This window comes from Vigna radiata, chromosome 11, assembly GCF_000741045.1.
Source record: "Vigna radiata var. radiata cultivar VC1973A chromosome 11, Vradiata_ver6, whole genome shotgun sequence".
Classification (NCBI taxonomy): Eukaryota; Viridiplantae; Streptophyta; class Magnoliopsida; order Fabales; family Fabaceae; genus Vigna; species Vigna radiata.
The window spans coordinates 7,314,416-7,332,709 of record NC_028361.1 but is presented as its reverse complement, the minus strand read 5'-3'; the positions used below and the strand labels follow the sequence as shown (position 1 = coordinate 7,332,709).

The 18,294-nt window shown below is 31.5% G+C and overlaps 3 protein-coding genes across 4 annotated transcripts; 2 read left to right on the top strand and 1 right to left on the bottom strand.

The window, feature by feature from the left end:
- Positions 1-1,620: 1,620 nt before the first annotated feature.
- Positions 1,621-3,207, top strand: LOC106778046 (amino acid transporter AVT3A). Its single transcript, XM_014665932.2, has one exon. It carries the CDS (start codon positions 1,779-1,781, stop codon positions 3,045-3,047), a length of 1,269 nt encoding a protein of 422 aa, XP_014521418.1. The 5' UTR covers positions 1,621-1,778; the 3' UTR covers positions 3,048-3,207.
- Positions 3,208-5,768: 2,561 nt separating this feature from the next.
- Positions 5,769-9,974, top strand: LOC106777959 (SRSF protein kinase 2). The gene is made up of 4 exons (XM_014665802.2): positions 5,769-6,422; positions 7,446-8,231; positions 9,295-9,342; positions 9,422-9,974. The coding sequence occupies exons 1-4, from the start codon at positions 6,240-6,242 to the stop codon at positions 9,731-9,733; spliced, it is 1,329 nt and encodes a 442-aa protein (XP_014521288.1). The 5' UTR covers positions 5,769-6,239; the 3' UTR covers positions 9,734-9,974.
- Positions 9,975-12,982: 3,008 nt separating this feature from the next.
- Positions 12,983-15,256, bottom strand: LOC106776515. 2 transcript variants are annotated; one of them, XM_022775690.1, is made up of 2 exons: positions 14,960-15,256; positions 12,983-14,654 (listed from the first exon to the last, which is right to left on the bottom strand). In XM_022775690.1, the coding sequence occupies exon 2, from the start codon at positions 14,393-14,395 to the stop codon at positions 13,268-13,270; it is 1,128 nt and encodes a 375-aa protein (XP_022631411.1). In that variant the 5' UTR covers positions 14,396-14,654; positions 14,960-15,256; the 3' UTR covers positions 12,983-13,267. The 2 variants fall into 2 exon arrangements, with proteins under 2 accessions (XP_022631411.1, XP_014519481.1); XM_014663995.2 differs by having other exon boundaries at positions 15,039-15,256.
- Between the last annotated feature and the right edge of the window lie 3,038 nt (positions 15,257-18,294).

The window sequence follows — 18,294 nt, the reverse complement described above, 5'->3', positions numbered from 1 at the left end:
TTTACTACCAATTACCTACAAATCCACTAAAAAAACAACAAAAAAATTATCCTCAAATTTATTCAAATTATTCAAATCATCTCCCTCAAATCCCTACAAAGAAACACAACATAAGAGTTGAAAATTGTGGTAGTATATAAGATTTTCCAATAACTTCATGAGTTGAAGATTTTTAAGGTGGTAAGCACTTTTGCCAAATCAAAAAAGTTGTCATCATCCAATTGGAGAGAAATAAGTATGTTGAATGTGAGAAGAAGAAAAATAAAAGAAAGGTTTGAAAATGTTTTATAAAATGTATAGCGAGTGATAAAAAATTCTTCATACTATGTAAAGTATAAAAGAATATTAAAAGAAATTGTATCTATTAATTAAAAAAATTCCATAAAATATATGTATAATGGAGAAATAGATATAACAAAAATATAGATTGTTATATTTGTTTATTTATAACATTAATAACTAGCATAAGAGTACCTCGTCTTATGTGTTATTTCTATTTCTACAATACTCTTATTATACTACTCTAAAAATAATCTTAATTTGATACAATTTGCAAATATTGCAGCCTCTAATGAAATTATAACTACAAAGAAAAAATAAAAACAATAAAATACCTAAAATAGATTAAGCTTTTCTTTTAATTTGGTATCTAATCAAATGTTGAAAAAGTTATTATTGTTCTTTTCAAACATTTTGGTTGATCTATTAGTGAGATGAGATGAAAACTTCATTCTTTTTTAAATATTGAGTAAAAAATTAAAACATGTTTCATTTAAATTAAAATAGAGCATAGCTCATTTTTTAATAGAACATACAATTTCATAGGAGTGGAAGATCTCACTTTCTTATAATAAGATCCAAAGCAATCAATATATCCAAATACAATGAGAAGGTTGACTATGAGAAGCTATAAAGCAATCCTTAAATTTAATAGTATTTTTAATATTAGAATAGAAGTTACACGTGTGTATTAATTTGCCTATTAATTTACTCTCTTTTTTTTACCCTTTTACAGTTTAAAACAGTTAGATCTGCCTTGACTTTGAAGAGAATAAGGTCAAATAATTACTTAAAAGGGAAACAATCACTTATATTATTTTAAGAGCTTTTCCATTTTATATTACAAACCTCTTTCTCTCTCTTTATTGGTAGTTCTTACTTTACCTGCGATTTCTTTGGACAAATCACAATAAAAATACACAACGTTAAGGAAAAAAATAATCATAATATAATAAACTTTTATCATTTTCAAAAAATAAAATAATATCAAATAAATATAAAAAAATTGTGTACGTGAAAGTATAGGGTTATATATTTTATTGAACCCAATAAAATATCATGGTCATGATCATATATTAAACATAAAATAATAGAATAAGAATCACTAACATGGACCTTCTACAGTTGAGATTGAATTTCTTTATTTATTAAAAAATATAAAAATGAACCATCTTTTGAAGAATCAGTAGAAGATTACATAAAATCCAGAAAATGAATTAAAAAATAAATAAAATAAAAGCTACAGAGAAGCGTAAGAAAACTAAAATCAGTCCAGTCATAAAAAAGCATAGCCGCCACAATACTTTATCCAACAACCCTACTTGTTATCATGTTATATAATGGCGATAGACATTGAAATTGAAACAAGAAAAAAATCAGAACTTGAGCATCAAATTCAGGACCCTCTGCAGCAATATTCCAAAATTCTGACAAGGAAACTGCAGCGGTTGATAGAACAGAGTTGAGAATTGAGAACTGTGGAGTAACAGAAAGAAACAATGGTGTTCTCCAAGGAAGCTGGATCGTCTTCCTACTCCCTTCCACCCTACCCCAGAGAAGACACTCCTCTCCTGGGAAAGGCACCGGCTTTGTCCTCCAATCCCAAGACCTTCGCTAACATCTTCATCTCCATCGTCGGCGCCGGCGTTTTGGGCCTCCCTTACAGCTTCAAGCGAACGGGCTGGCTCATGGGCCTGCTCATGCTCTTCTCCGTCGCTTTCCTCACCTACCATTGCATGATGCTCCTCGTCCTCACGCGTCGCAAACTCGAATCTTTAACGGGCTTCACCAAAATCACCTCCTTTGGCGACCTGGGTTTTACGATCTGCGGCCCAGTGGGCCGCTTCGCCGTCGACGTCATGATCGTCCTCTCCCAATCCGGCTTTTGCGTCAGCTACCTCATCTTCATTTCCTCCACCCTCGCGTTCCTCACCAACAACGAAACGACGCCGGTTTTCCTCGGTTTCACCCCCAAGGTTCTGTTCCTCTGGGCCTGCTTCCCCTTCCAGTTAGGACTGATTTCGGTTCGCACTTTGACTCATTTGGCTCCGCTGAGTATATTCGCCGACGTGGTTGATCTTGTTGCGAAGAGTGTTGTCATGGTCGAAGATGTTTTTGTTTCCGTTAAGAATAGGCCAGATTTGAAAGTTTTCGGGGGTTTGTCTGTGTTTTTGTACGGTATAGGTGTGGCTGTGTATGCTTTTGAGGGAATCGGGATGGTTCTGCCGTTGGAAAGTGAGGCGAAGGATAAGGAGAAGTTCGGTAGAGTTTTGGGTGTGGGGATGGGATCGATTTCTGTGTTGTTTGGTTTGTTTGGTGGTTTAGGTTACTTTGCGTTTGGGGAAGAAACTAAGGATATTATCACAACCAATTTGGGTGCTGGGGTGATTAGCTTTTTGGTTCAGTTAGGCCTTTGTATCAATCTGTTTTTCACTTTTCCGATTATGATGAATCCTGTGAATGAGGTGATGGAGAGAAGGTTGTGTGGGTCTAGGTACTGCTTGTGGTTGAGATGGCTCATGGTGTTGGTGATTAGTTTGGTAGCGCTTTTGGTGCCTAATTTTGCAGATTTTTTGTCCCTGGTGGGAAGCAGTGTGTGTGTGGTATTGAGTTTTGTGTTGCCTGCAATGTTTCATCTTATTGTTTTTAAGGATGAGTTGGGTTGGAGTTGTTTTGTTTGGGATGGAGCAATTGTGGTTTTTGGGTTTGTGATTGCAGTTACTGGGACTTACACTTCTGTGATGGAGATTCTTTCACCCACATCCTAATCATTCGGTTTGGATAACTCTTGTGGTTAATGTACTTTTGGAGGAAGACAAAGACACCCTTCTGTGTCTTTTTCTTCTGAATCTATTAATGGTAATCAAAAAATGTGTTTGATTATTTGAATACATTGGAGAAACTAAGCTTATACATGTTTTAAGCATATGCTTGATGTTTGTTTCTTGTCGAAAGATGCCGATTGCTATCTGGGAATGGAATTCTTGTTGCTGGAATCGATGCTCCTGAATAAAGTGTTCAGTTTGCTGAGTGATTTCTTCATCAGCAGTGCCAATTCTTTGTTGCTGCTTCATTTTTTGTGAAAGTTGTAGCATATGGATGTAGAAGGTTTTTGTTTGAGAAATATTACATTAGTTAATTGTTTAAAACCGAACTTCTGTGGATATGGATATCAGAGAGAGAACTTCCAACCTTTTAACGTGGCAACCGGATCCTCCATAGATGAGATGTTTTGAAAGCAGTTGTCTTTAGCTTATGTTTGAAAAAAAAAATGTTTTAATATATTTTTAGTTTTTAAATGTGAATGGATATATACTTTTTAAACAATTATTTACGTTTTATATTAATATTTGTGTTAAGTATTATAAATGGTTTAAAAAGTTGATCTAAAATATTGTTTACGCAGATATGTTTGGTTTTGGTTTTTTACTTTTCCAAATTTTGAATCAAGTTTTTCAATTTTAAAAATGGTTTTTAAATTTTATTAATTTTATTTAATATTTTAACACATTTCAATATAGTGTTTGATTTTTATTAATGTTTAAAATTTTAAATAAATTTAATAAAATTTGGTTAAAAAATTAAATTTACTTAATTCTAAAATTGTAGAATTAAATTAATTCAAAGTTAAAAAAAACTAATTCAAATTTACATTGAGAATTAAAAAACTAAAAGAATATTTAACTTAATATTATTTAACATATCAACAAAAATTTCATGCAATAAAATTAGAAAGAATATATTCATTAATAAGAAAAGTTTGACGTAGTTGAATTAGAAAACTATATTAGTTAATAGTTGAAGAGAAATTATAATTAATAACTTTCAATCTTAGATTTACATTAAAAATAACATTTAATGAAAAGAAAAAATGAACGAAAGTGAGCACTTGTTTGTTTATGTGATCCAATTGAGTGAAACAATGCAAGCATGTTCTAGAACGGCGGCCATGTCGATGGTCTCTTACTTCTAAAAATTGAATTTGAGAAAAAAAAAAAACAGTGACTGTTTTTGTAACATCTCGGTAATGTAGAAGGAATATTGAATATCCCTACACATCAATACCAGATTTTTCCAATGTATTTTGTCTTCACTTGTATATTTTTCAAGAAAAAATTCTTATGGGTTAAGTTACTTAAGAAACAAATGTATTTATTGATATAAGTAGCCAAATTAATTCTTTTAAGTTATCCTTCAACTGTATAATTTTATACCTATACAATCTTTAGATCTTTGTGTATGTTTGATTTTTCCATATATCCCTTTTACTGAAAACCTGTCAGGAGTCGTTCCTTGTCTATACCTCTTACACTGGTGATCACTTATCGTCCTCGTGAATATCCGACTTACACAATTTTTGAGTTAGATTCACCAGAATTAATTGTTTCACACTATTAATACCAGAAAACAACTATTACATTTTGATAGTACCGAATTTATGGTTCTAAATCATTGCAAACGAAACGTGGATCAACGTGTAATGAGGTCAATTAAGAAAGAAAGCAACTCGTGATCTTTTTTTTTATACAATGAAGATTGAATCCAAACTTTATACAAAGAGTGACCCATTGAAAATTAAAGAAAACAAAAAAAAAAAAAAAAACTCATCCTACATTTTTCAACATACTTATAAATTAATTTTATTAGATATTTCTAATTTAATAAGTTAAGGTTAGAACATAAACTAACAACTTATAATGTAATAGTCAACTTATCAATTATAAATTAATTTATCACTTATCAAAAAAGTTATAAATTAGTTTTACGAGAAATGCTGCAGATAAAAGTCTATAATGCATAACATGTTCTGTCATACTGACAGTAAAACATATTCTCTCTGCACTCATGATGTTACTTATGCATTTAGCTTTTCATGACATTTTTCAGCTTTTAGGTCCATCAAATTTCAAAAGATTTTATTTTTAACCATACATTTTACTGTCATTAATTGCCAGCTTCATAGGTATATGATATCTTAAAAAGGGAAAAAGAATGACTGATAAAGTTTAAGAACTTAGCATCAGTGAATCAATTCAGCTACAAAGACCACAACATTAAAATGGAAAAGTTAATGAAACAGTTTGAATGGAGTAGCTCTTTTTCTGAGACTGTCATGCCATGTGTCTATGTGATCCTCCTCAATCATATCTAGAGATGCTTTATGTTAGAGAGCAAGTGTAGTAGAGAGGTATTAAATGAATGCTTGAAAGGTGTTTGAATAAATTCATAAATGAGAAGAATAATAAGCACAAGATATACTTTCTAAGTAAGTAGCATTACATGAAGGTTTTTAGTTCAACACTATTGATGGCACATTAGACTAACAAGTCAAATCAAATCTACACAAAATAAAACCGAATAAATAAACGGAGAGTTTTAAGATTTACTACTAAATTAACTCATGAAATTATTGGTTGTAGGAGTAATTAAGCAGGTGATTACCTAGGAACCCTAGAAAAACAAACAAAGAAACAAGCCATAAAGACATACATTAAAAAAAAAAGGTGCATGATGTTGGAAATGACAGAAGCCCACAAAGCTGTTTCAGAGTATGATTGCTCCACCTCACTTGGAAACAGACAGTTGAAATTATGGAATCCCGAAAATAGTCAATGACAGAGGTAAACCAACCGAGGAAAACGAAGGGCATAGAGGGAATGATAAAGACGATGGGCTATGAAATTGGAGTAGGAAAAATGGAAGACCCACACATCACATGAAGAAAGAAAGAGAAAAAAGTGGAGGAATAAGGAATAGGAATTGCATCCTCCTAAACAAAAGCCTCACACACCGCAAATATAATAACGCTTCATCCTCCTAAACAAAGACTTCGCGTCCAAGCAATTTCCGAGTTAAAGAAGATATATCAAAAGGGAAAAGCAGAGCGAATCAGTGGAGGATTTTCAAGAAAGAATCAGATTTTGAGTTTCTTTTGGTGAATCTGAATAGATCAGAAGGTGATGTCGTGTTCGTCGTCGTCGGGGTCGGAGGAAGACGATGAGGGATTCGACTCTTACCGGAAAGGAGGGTACCACGCCGTCAGAGTCGGCGATCAGTTCGGCGGCGGCAGGTACATAGCGCAGAGGAAACTGGGTTGGGGTCAGTTCTCCACCGTCTGGCTTGCTTACGATACTAAAACTTCTGTATGTTTCATACCCATCTTTTTCCCCCTTTATTATGTCGTTTTTTTTCTTTGTTTTCTGCAAAAAGGCGTCGTTTTGAGGCCACCCTTTTTGGGTTTGGATTTTGGGCTGTGATGAGTGTACTGGGTTGGAAAATTTTCGTTGTGCTTTGCTGGTTGGAAATTTGCGTCCTTTGAATTTTGTGGAGGTTCCGGGATCTTCGGTTCTTGTTTGGGCACCTTTATGTCGTTTTGTGTCTGAGATTATTTGGCTTCTTGATGTTGATTGCTTGCCACTATGGAAATACGAATCCATGATTCCTTCTTTTGTTCAACTTGTGTCATAAAAAGGAATCTATGCATGTTGGTTTAACGGGAAATGGTGAATGGTCCTCACAGAATGTGACCACCTGGTTTACATGGGTGATAGATTTGTCTGTATATAGAGGGACAATAAATGTGCCCCTGCTCCTTCTGTTTGAACAGCTTGATTCTGATTTGGTGACGATTTTGTGTATTAAGCACCTTGGTAACCGTGACACTGGTGTTTCAATTTTAATATAAGGGTAAAAGTGAGCTGTATATGGAATGGCAGTTAGTTATTGTGGTTCTGAAGTTAAATTCTGATTCAGCAGAGGTGAAATGTGTATAACTGCCTTCTAGATGGATCCAACACTTCTGCCACCATAAATCGCATAACTTGTAGTTGTAGGTTCTTGCTAGTGTTTGAATTTAGAAAGCAGAAAATGGTGCAAATCCTAAGAAGAAAATAAGTTTAAGTTATACAGCATATGCACAATGACACTCTTCAGTGATACAGGTGGGGTTGTTCCACGGTGAACCATGTCCAACTTCATCCTTTGTTCATTTATATGTGTTTTTGATTCAGAAACCTTATATGAAGGTTAAACATGTGTGTACGGTTGTTTATTTATTCTCAGAGTTTACCTTTACCCCCCCAAACATGGTATTTTCTTGTTATTTTTGTGCACCAGCTTTCATTTTCTTTTCCAATTTTATCTAATTTTTAGATTGCGGTTTTCAGTCATTTGTTGCTCTCAAGATCCAGAAAAGTGCCGCCGAGTTTGTTCAGGCTGCCCTTCATGAGATTGATATTCTTTCATCCATTGCTGACCATGACCCATCAAATTCAAAATTTGTCATTCAATTGATTGACAACTTTAAGCACACTGGTCCAAATGGGCAGCATCTTTGCATGGTCCTGGAGTTTCTTGGCGATAGTTTGCTTCGCTTGATCAAATATAACCGTTACAAAGGCCTTCCATTGAATAAAGTTAGAGAGATTTGCAAATGCGTTTTAATTGGTTTGGACTACTTGCATACTGATCTTAGTATAATCCACTCTGACCTAAAACCTGAAAACATTCTTCTATGTTCAACCATTGATCCTGCCAAAGACCCTTTAAGATCTGGACTCTCTCCAATTCTAGAGCGACCTGAGGGAAACACAAATGGTGGAGTATCAAGTCTTATTGAGAAAAGGTTGAAAAGGAGAGCAAGGTCGGCAGTTGCTAAGATATCCGGAAGAAGAGGGTCAATGGGAGGAACAGAAGATGTTGCAAAGACCGATAGAAACATTGATGGGATTGATGTGAGATGCAAGATAGTAGATTTTGGAAATGCTTGTTGGGCTGAGAAGCAGTTTGCAGAAGAAATACAGACAAGACAGTACAGAGCACCTGAAGTTGTACTGATATCTGGCTATTCTTTCCCTGTTGACATGTGGTCTTTTGCTTGCATTGCTTTTGAACTAGCCACTGGAGATATGTTGTTTACACCAAAGGGTGGACAAGGTTTTAGTGAGGACGAGGTATGGTGATTTCATTAATACTATAATGGTTAATTACGCTTTTAGATCTAACGCATTTATAATTAATTATAAATAGTCTTGCATACACTGTTTAGCTTAGATTTCTTTGGCATAAATTATAGACAAAAGCATGTTTTCATAATTCAATTAACTAGTTTGAGAGGAGGTTTCGGTTTGGAGTTGGTGCTGGAAATCACTCTTGATTATTGGCTTTGGCGACATGCAATTTATGCTACACTTTGGTGCATCTGGTTGGATCATAATTCCATATTTTTTAAGGAGGTGCTTTAATTTGGTGTAAAGCATGTGATCTTTTTGCAAGTAGCAAGACTATCAGAAACTATTTGAAAAAAATGGTTGAATCTTGTTATCCTTTGTCGCCAATACTTACAAAGACACTTATATTGCTTTAATTGTGGAATATGTGAAAGGTAACATAATAAATAAGAATAGAATTCATTGAATCACCTTGTTAAACCAGTAAGCCAGATGTCAGTTTGACAAATTTTCTGTGCTATTTTACTAAAGCATCTTTTGCATCGCTCATGACAAAATAGTTTTGACAGTAATTGTATAATCAGTCTCGAGTTCCAAGATTATTTTAGAATATCTCTTCTGTTGTAATAAATTATCTGTAAGTATTGATGTTTTCATCTTTTTATGATCCTTTTACAAGCTACTACAGGCCTGTTGTGAGTGGGACTAAAAATATTTTTTCTGGTTGCGTTTTTATTTCTGAAAATGAGTTTTTACAATCATAGGATGAAATTGAAAGTTTCACGCTTGTGATCTGTGATCAACAACTCTTGAAATAGCTACAGTAAGAAATCTATCAAATTGTAGTTTCCAAAGCTGAAGCTTTTAATCTTGGATGATATTGTTGCCAAAAAAGAGGGTCAAGATTGAGTTTTTGATCTGTTCATGAACAAAAAGGAAGGAAAAAATCACCACGGTCATTAATGTAATAGGTCACATGTGATTGATTGCCTGAACTTGTTGAACACAAGTCTACCCTAAAGATTTTTTTAGCAGAATACTAAACACTGCATTTTGTTGATTTTAGGATCACCTCGCCCTGATGATGGAACTCCTTGGAAAGATGCCCCGGAAGGTGAGTACACTCTTGAACACTTTGTTCATATAGTTTCTTGAAGAGCTATTCTGTCATATCTAATGCTTGTGAGTTTCAGATTGCTATTGGTGGAGCTCAATCCAAGGATTACTTTGACAGGCATGGAGATCTTAAAAGGATTCGAAGGCTAAAATTCTGTCCACTAGACAAATTGCTGACTGATAAATATAAATTTTCAGTTAATGATGCTCAAGAGTTTTCAGAATTTCTTCTACCACTCTTTGATTTTGCCCCTGAGAAGCGACCAACTGCGAGACAGTGCCTGGAACATCCATGGCTGAAGTGCATGGAGTCCCCTCCAAATCAAACTGCTGAGGAAAAAGTGCATGTTGGAATGAGCAACCTTAAAATCTCACAGTCCAAGGCATAGTCACATCACATCTTTAAGCCCCTCCTTCCACATGAACTATTGATTGTGATATTATTATTTTTTGTTAAACTTCAATAAGATTCTTTCTATTGGATTATTAACTTCAAAGATGTAAATCAGTAAAGAATTTTGTTCCTCCACAGATATCTGACACCAGAATTTGCCTGTATACTGTTCATATGTTGTAAGTCATGACATCACATGACTTTAATTCAAGTCTTAGCTTTTCCTTTAATCTGAATTTGGAGTTCATAGTAATTAACAAATGCTGTGATTAAAGAAAATTGAATTTTCTAATGAGGATTAGTCATGATAAATATTTCACAAAGTATAAGCATTTATCATTTTTTGGACTGTTCTAGCTTTGCTGGATAATGATACTTACACAATATTTTTTTACAACATTTGAAGATCATCTATATGTCATTCTGTGATTAGTCTAAAATTATTCCATAATCAATAATAATAATCATAAATACTACCATGGACCAATCACAGAACATGTAGATGATGTCCAAATGTTGTAAAAAAAATGTTTTATAAGTATCATTATCCTTGCTTAAATGGTCCTGAATTGAAATGATGTTAGGAGCCTGGAAGCAATGATGGGTGGGCCCAATAAGGTCTAACGGCCCATTACAGTATCTTTTCACTCAAATTAAAAACACCTCTTTCTTGCAGACTTGTGTTGAGTTATCCTTCAACTTCTCTACCTGTGATTTCCACTTCATGAACAAACTTAAACACTTTCTACTGTTTTTCTTACATTCACAACAGATTATATATTATATCATTTTAGTAATTGCCTGAAAAGGTTTTACGTTTCATGTAATTATAATGATTACATAAGATAAATTTACATTGATATTCTCCTTTCTGTTTTATTATAAAATATGTTATAAAAAAAATATTTATAAGATATTTCATAGTTTTTATGCATAGACTTTTTTATTAAAAAGGTATTTCTAATAATGTGTAAAGATATTAGAAAAGGAAATTTATATCAAAATATGATCAACAGTATAAAATGATTATATACCGTGGATGATTAGTAAACTCTATTCAGAATAAACTTTACGATTATTTATATAATAAAATATAAATATTTCTATTTCCATTCCATCATTTATTTCATGGGAACTGCTATTTGTATAATAATTTAATAGAATAAAACTAAAATATAATTAATGATATGATTAAAAAATAACAAGAGAAATGTTGTAATAAATTTGGTTTAATTAGTAATTTATTTTTATATTTATATTTTTTATTTATTTTAATCTTTATATTTTTTTTACTGTTTTTTTTATAAAAAGAATTTAATAAAAATTGATGTTAACATCATTTTAAAGGATTATATGTCAAAATTTAAATCAGTCAAATATTAAAATATGAATAATTTTTTATTTTAAAATCCTTCTAATTTTGATATATGATATTTTTTAAGTAAGAAATGGTCTAGATTTTGAAACATAATAAACTTAAATTTTGACAAAAAAAAAAAGAACATAAAGATTTCAAAGCGAAAGATAATCTTCCTATATTCAAACCTTGATGAGATGGATATCATTTACACTCTATCACCTTTTAGTTGACTAAATTTGTAAGAAAAAAATGAGTTAGACTTATAAAATAAAGAAAGATTAAAGAAAAATATATTACAAAATAAAAGCTAACCTAGAAAAAAAATAGCTTTGCATTTATTAATTTTAAATATTTCTTGACATTTTTATTACAACATATCTGATTTGTATAGATATAATTTTTTTAGTTATATGTAATGTATACTTTAAATCCGAAAATATTGTACTTAACTATATAAAATACATACATTTATTCATTTTATTTATACATCAAATTACCCAAATTTTATGTTTACTCATCAATTTAGTTATAAATATTAAATAGAAGCTCCTTAGAATAGGAAAAAAAAAGGCTAAATACAAGCGAAATGTTAGAGTAAATTAAACAAGTTTAACAAGTGCATAAATCATTTAATGAAAAAGAAAAAAAAAATTGAAAAGAAAAACCATCCAATATCCAAATAGTAGTACATTATTTAAAAGTTACACAATTATCAAGTAACATCATTAAATATCAATTATACATCTAAATTATTGTTTATTTTAAAATCTGTCATAATTTTATCTTTAAAATCACATTATAGATGAAAGAATAAATAAATAGTTAAAGCAATTTAAATCTTAACTTGTAATCAATGGAGTATTAAGTGCAGTTGCACCAAAAAATAAAGGATAATGATAAACAACATTTTTTTTTACAATATTTAAATATCATTTACGTGTCATTATGTGATTGGTCCAAAATTACTCCACAATTAATTGTAATAATTATAAATAACATCATGGATCAAATCACATAATGACACATAAATAATGTTCAAATATTATAAAAAAATATTATCTAAGTATCATTATAAAAAAAAAGTTGTCTAAAGCAAAATAGTTAAAATAAGAACTTTTATAATCTCATAATATAATTTCCCTTTATATCAGGTAAACAAATTGCCAATATTTTATCATCAATGCCACTAAGTACTCAATTCTTCCGTGGCTGTCAGAAGAATATGGAATTTGTATATATTTATAGTGTACTGAAATAGTCAATATCAGTTGGTGGATCATATATATTAAAACCTTACGTAACTGCATCGTAAAATTATGTACTGGATAAATTTCCAATAACTTTTTAAAGTAAAACTTTCTTAACTTACCCATATAACATGTTTTCTTTCAGTTTCTTTTGAAAAATTATATTTTGACATTCAACTTTTCTCTTACTTCATTTGACTCTTCTTTTTATTAATAAAATATTATATTAATAAATAAATATAAATATAAATAAAATAATAATATTCAAATGGGATAATTATTATGTTAGAATTAAATAAAAGCTTACGAATAAGAAGGAATAAAATTCCTTAAAAAACTATTACACAGGATTAGAATAGTACTTCCATAAAATTGAAAAACCATTTTTCTTGATCATTAAGTATCTAGTGAAATTTGTTGGTTTTAAACTTTTTTTATTATATGATATTAAATTTAAAGTAAATATTAAATATAAAAGAAAATAATATTTATCATAACTAATAATATAGATTCTAAAATATTAATTATAAGGAATTAAAACCTGTAGAAGTTTACTCACAGAAAATCTCAACAATAATAACTGATCGAGAGGAGAACATCATAAGGTTCTCTTTTTATTCTCAATACAAATGCGGAATGCAATAAGCAGCACAATGGTAAAGCTGAATTCATTGCATCTTCCTAACTAAACTCAAACTTTGCGGTAAATTATCCTGAAGTACAACTTTTAAACCGAAAGAACTAATGCAAACGGCTAAAAATCTAAATTTACATTTAGTAAGTTCAAATTCATTACAAAACCAAAGATGAAGAAAAAAGGCCATATATGTGAGGGAAAAAAAAAAACATGATGGTTTCTACCATAGCTATCAACTTGTAATTGTAGTTTCTAGCTCCCAGTTATCTCAATTTAATATGAATATTATGATTGCACAGCTTTACTTTGTTTGATACAAGCAGGTGTCTTGAACTCATGGCATTTGCATGTTGATGTAGCCTCAATTGGCATCACTCTGTCAGCAGATGACTCCATTGGAAACAAAGCTTTATTGCCAACATGATCACCAGCATTCATTTCAGTCAATGGAGCACTTTCCTTTGGCTGTGCCCTGTCTTTGGAAGTGCAAATGCTTAAGGGTAACTTCTTTAGTTTCACCCTTCCTCTCTTCTTACCCACTGAAGACAAATCTTCTGATTTTTTCTCCTTTGACTGACTTGACTCTGCTTCCCCATTATCTATTACCTCCACTTGGCTAGATCCTTCATATCTGAATCCCTTCTTATCTTCCTTGCTTGAGCATGCTTCTTGAACGGAGCCTTCAGAATCAACCTTACTCACCACCGCGTGGTCATTGTTCATAGATAACAAATCCTGTCCAGTTACCATGTGGGAATCCGAAACCTCAGTCATTTCAAAGCTCGAAAAGTTCTTGGGTTTTCTGTATTTCCTGCCTCTTGAGTCTGAATTTGGAGAATTCTTTGAGATTCTTGGAGAACTGTTCATAGCCCGATGCAACTTCCGGGCCAGTTCTTCATCCGTCCCACAATTTTCAATTTGTTGGTATTTTTTGTACAAGAAATGAACTGGGAGATGCTTCTTGAGCTTGTTCTTCTTCGGATTTCTTTCCTTGCTACTACCCATTGCCTCTTCGGAGAAAGAGGCGATCAAATCCAAAGCTCTCTTGGCAGCTGCAACTGCTTTTGCGGCAATCTCGGCCTTTTCCTCAGCTGCAGCTCTAGCAGCCTTTGCAGCTTTCACTGCAGCCACTGCTTCAGCCTTCGAAGCCTCCACGACCTCCTCAGGGGTAAGGTTAGGGTTAGTGGGATGAGAACTCAACAAATTCTTAAGCCTGGCTTCAAATTCAACGGAATAGGAAGAAGGTGAAGAGGAAACAGCCTTGGAAACTGTAGCACAGGAAGCAACAACCCGCGATGGAGATGCTGCAGCATCACCATCCGAGCTCTGTTTTTTCAATCCAGCAAGAAGACGCTTACGAGGAGGCAAAAGAACATCAGCATCCAAGTGATTAACATCACACACATTCTCCATACTCCTCTGGTCAAATTTAATTCAATTCTTCTCAGAAAACAATGAACAAATCTTCACACACATTCCAAATCCATTCAGAGTGAAATGATTTCCTCTTATCTGTCGATCTAACTTACAAATCCAACTCCACATCAGCGATCAAAAGAAGAATTAAAAAAAAAAATACAAGATTCTCAACAAACCCTACAAGAACCTAGCTAAGATAGTCGCGCTTTGGAAATGAAAATTCAATTCATCACCCATTCCAGCGCTCCAGTTCCTAACCAAAAAAAAAAACCAAAATCAAAATCAAAATCTAGCACAATCGATTCAACTTATCTGAATTACGAAAAACGGAAAGCAGAAAAACATAACAAAAAGCCGTTAATAAACGAAAAAGCTGGCACGTGGATTCTGCAAATAGCAAAAGCAATTAGAATTCATAGAGGAGAGATAAATTGAAAGCAGCAAGGTCAGCAGAGTTTCGTATTCATTCACATACACACATTTAATTAATTCCATAAGTTTCCACTTAAATTGAGAAAACAAATGAATCAAGAGTCGAATCTGGATTAAACGAATTACAAGGAATCGGCCAGAATTCGGCGAGATTAAGGATCGAATTTGGAACCATGGAGAAACAAAGAAGCAGGTCCACAAGTACCTGATCCTATGGAGCACTCCGAGAAAACGGCGACGTATGGATTAGGGTTTTGGAGAAGAGAAAAATAACAGGTGGTGAAGATGGTGGTGAAGGCGTTGAGGAAGAAAATCCAGAACCTGAGCTAGCAAAAATAAAACCAAAGATTTTTATTTTTTCATTTTTCTTTCTATCGTTAGTTTCGTGTTTGCATTTATTTTTTAATTTTTACTCGAAATGTCAGAAAGTGAAAGAATTTGGATGAGTTCTGTTTTCACATACAAGCACGCAAGCCAATCACTCACAACTACGTCACATTCAACGTTATAACTCTCTTCTGTACTTCCTTTTTTTCTCCGTTTTTTCAATAACTGTAACTAATTTTTCAACCTTACTTCCAAACTACCATGCTGTCTTGTTTTCTGTTACATACTATTAATCTTCTTTTTATAGTATTTCTTTCACACATTTACATTTTATAAATCAAACATTATTAATTATTATTATTATTATTATTATTATGATTTTATGAAAATTTAATATAAAAAGTAATATTTTCGGATGATAAAAATTTCATGATTACTAGTATCTCTGCAAGTAAAATTTGTGATGGGTAATAATTATTGGTGAATAACGAATATTTTAATATCCACTTCTAAACAGGTAGACTACAGGTATTAAATTATTCGCTCCGTGGGTATCTGTTGTCAACAAAAAATAATAAAAAAATATTAAGTTTTATTTTTTTAAATTAAATTTAATTAAAAATAAAATTAATTTATATTTTATTAGGTTAAATTTAATTAAAAAAATTAAATTTTAATTTATATTTAATTTAATTTAATTTATATTATATATTTTTTTTGTAATTTTATTTAAATTTTATTTAAAAAATATATAAAATATATTTTTTTTAATTTTTTGCAAGTATCCGCAAGTACTTGTGTGTTTTAAAATACCTGCGAATATATTCTAAGCAGGTATCCGTACGGGTTGCGGATTGATTTTGTTTTTGCGGGTAGACACTATCATTATCCGACCCGACCCGTTGCCATTTGTAGTAATATTTAGTGGAATCCTTTATATTCTATTATATTTTTTTTTATCACGGGTTTATTCTATTTAAAAAATAGTTTTGAAAACTTATAAAAAAATTATAAAGTGTATATATTTTTACTATGTTTGAATATTGGTTTAATTCATTGTTTGGTCCCTAGTTTTAGGCATTGTGTTCAAAGTCATCCTATTTTTTAAAAAAGTTCAGTAATGTCTCATGTTTCGTAAAAAACAGTTTAAGTTGGTCTTTTTGGCTTACGGCGTTAAAAACATAATGGTGCAATTGTCCATCTGGCCAAAAGTGCATGAGGTGTCCAATTCTGTAATATGAGGTAAATTAAGATGTAAATCTTAAAATAAAAATTAATGAAGTGGAAAAAGTTTAATAAATGGTTAAATGAAATCATGGTTATAATGTTTTGCTACTGCTCGTGAAATTGTTGTTGTGTACCATGACTAATTGCAGGGTAGAGGAAGTGAAGAAGATCCCTTCTCCTTCACCATGCCCATCATCTACCTTTTTTTTCACCTTCATCATCACCATAAACCTTTATTCTTTTAACACAAACATTATCACATCTCACTTGTACAAATAGAAAAACAACAACTCATTACCTGTTCATCCCGAACCCACAATCAACACACCATTCTAGTACCATCATTCTTCAAGTTCAATGCATGCACAATAATACTCTCAAAACCCACACGGCCATCATCCAAAATCTCCATTCTCTTTCTCTTTCTTCTATGTCGATTCACACATAGAGAATACAAGAAACAAAGGGGAGTCACCATTCCACTACCACCAACACATTTAATGTTGGAATCACAAAGCAATTAAAAACAAAGAGCAAGGTAAGGAGAAACCCCAAATTGCAAGATAATGAACACCAAAACCTAAAACACCAAATCAACCCAAGAAAAGGAAACTCAATTTGCAAACAAAGAAAAGAACCCAAAAACGTAAAAATCAACCTTGATTCAAAACCTAATCTGAAATCCCTAAAATTTGCAAGATCTGAAACACAAGAAAAGGAAACCCCAAAACGCTGCAATCTGAAATCCCCTTCTCGCAAAACACTCTTGAATCAGAACGAAAAGGGAGGAGAAACCCTATGTTGCATCTTCAAGTTGGAGATTTTCACAACACTAACCTGACCTATGTTGCGTTTTCAAGGAATCACCAAGTCACTTTTAATTGAAGACCATTCTCACTAGATTCTTCAACCTAGAAATCGCGAATGGATTCTAAGATAAGGGTAATTTCATTTAACCTTTAGTTAAACCTCGTTGATGTCATTCAATTTTCATTTTTAATTTACACCTTCAAATATATCAAACATGCCATGTATTGCAAACATTGTACACATCATTCAGTTTTGGCCACAAAGGCAATTGTACAATTATGTTTTTAACGTCATAAACTAAAAGGACCATTTTAAACCGTTTTTTACAAAATATGAAATATTACTGAATTTTTTAAAAAGGTAGGACAACTTTGAACATAATACCCAAAACTAGGGACCAAAAATTAAGCCTTTGAATATTTACTCTTAATAGACATTTAAAACTTAAAAAGAAATATTTTATTATTTTTAAAAATGAATACGCAAAATATTTTATTCAATTTCATTATAAAAATGCATAGAATAAAAACCATTTTCAGTGTTTTGTTTTCAAAAAATATAAAATAAAAAATTAAAATAAACACATTCTAAATATATCATGTGGCTTGAAGGATTCAATAATATTATTTTTCTCTTTTATGATGAATAATTTGTATTATAATTTAAAGAAAAGCAATTCCACATATAAGTTCTTATCATTCATGTTTGTTAAACATGTGTATCTATATTTAATTTTCAGTGAAATTTAACAGAAAATTTAACTTTATTTAGTTTCTTAATTTTAAAAAGATGTGAATTTAGTTTTTTTAATTAAGTTGTTAAAATTATTTCATATTTCAAACGTATTTTTAATATAAAATGTATAAATAATTCAAATTTTATATTAAAACATGGTTGAAATGTCACATAAATTTAATAAACTTTAATTAAAAAAATTAAATCTAAGTATTTTTAAAATTAGAAAACTAAATTAAGTCAAAAATTAAAAAAAAATTATAATATTTTAAAAGTCAAAACACAAAATATATTTAATCTTTTATTTTTTTTACTTGTTGTTTTGCGTGATTTTCTAACGTTCAATATAACTATAAATTTTA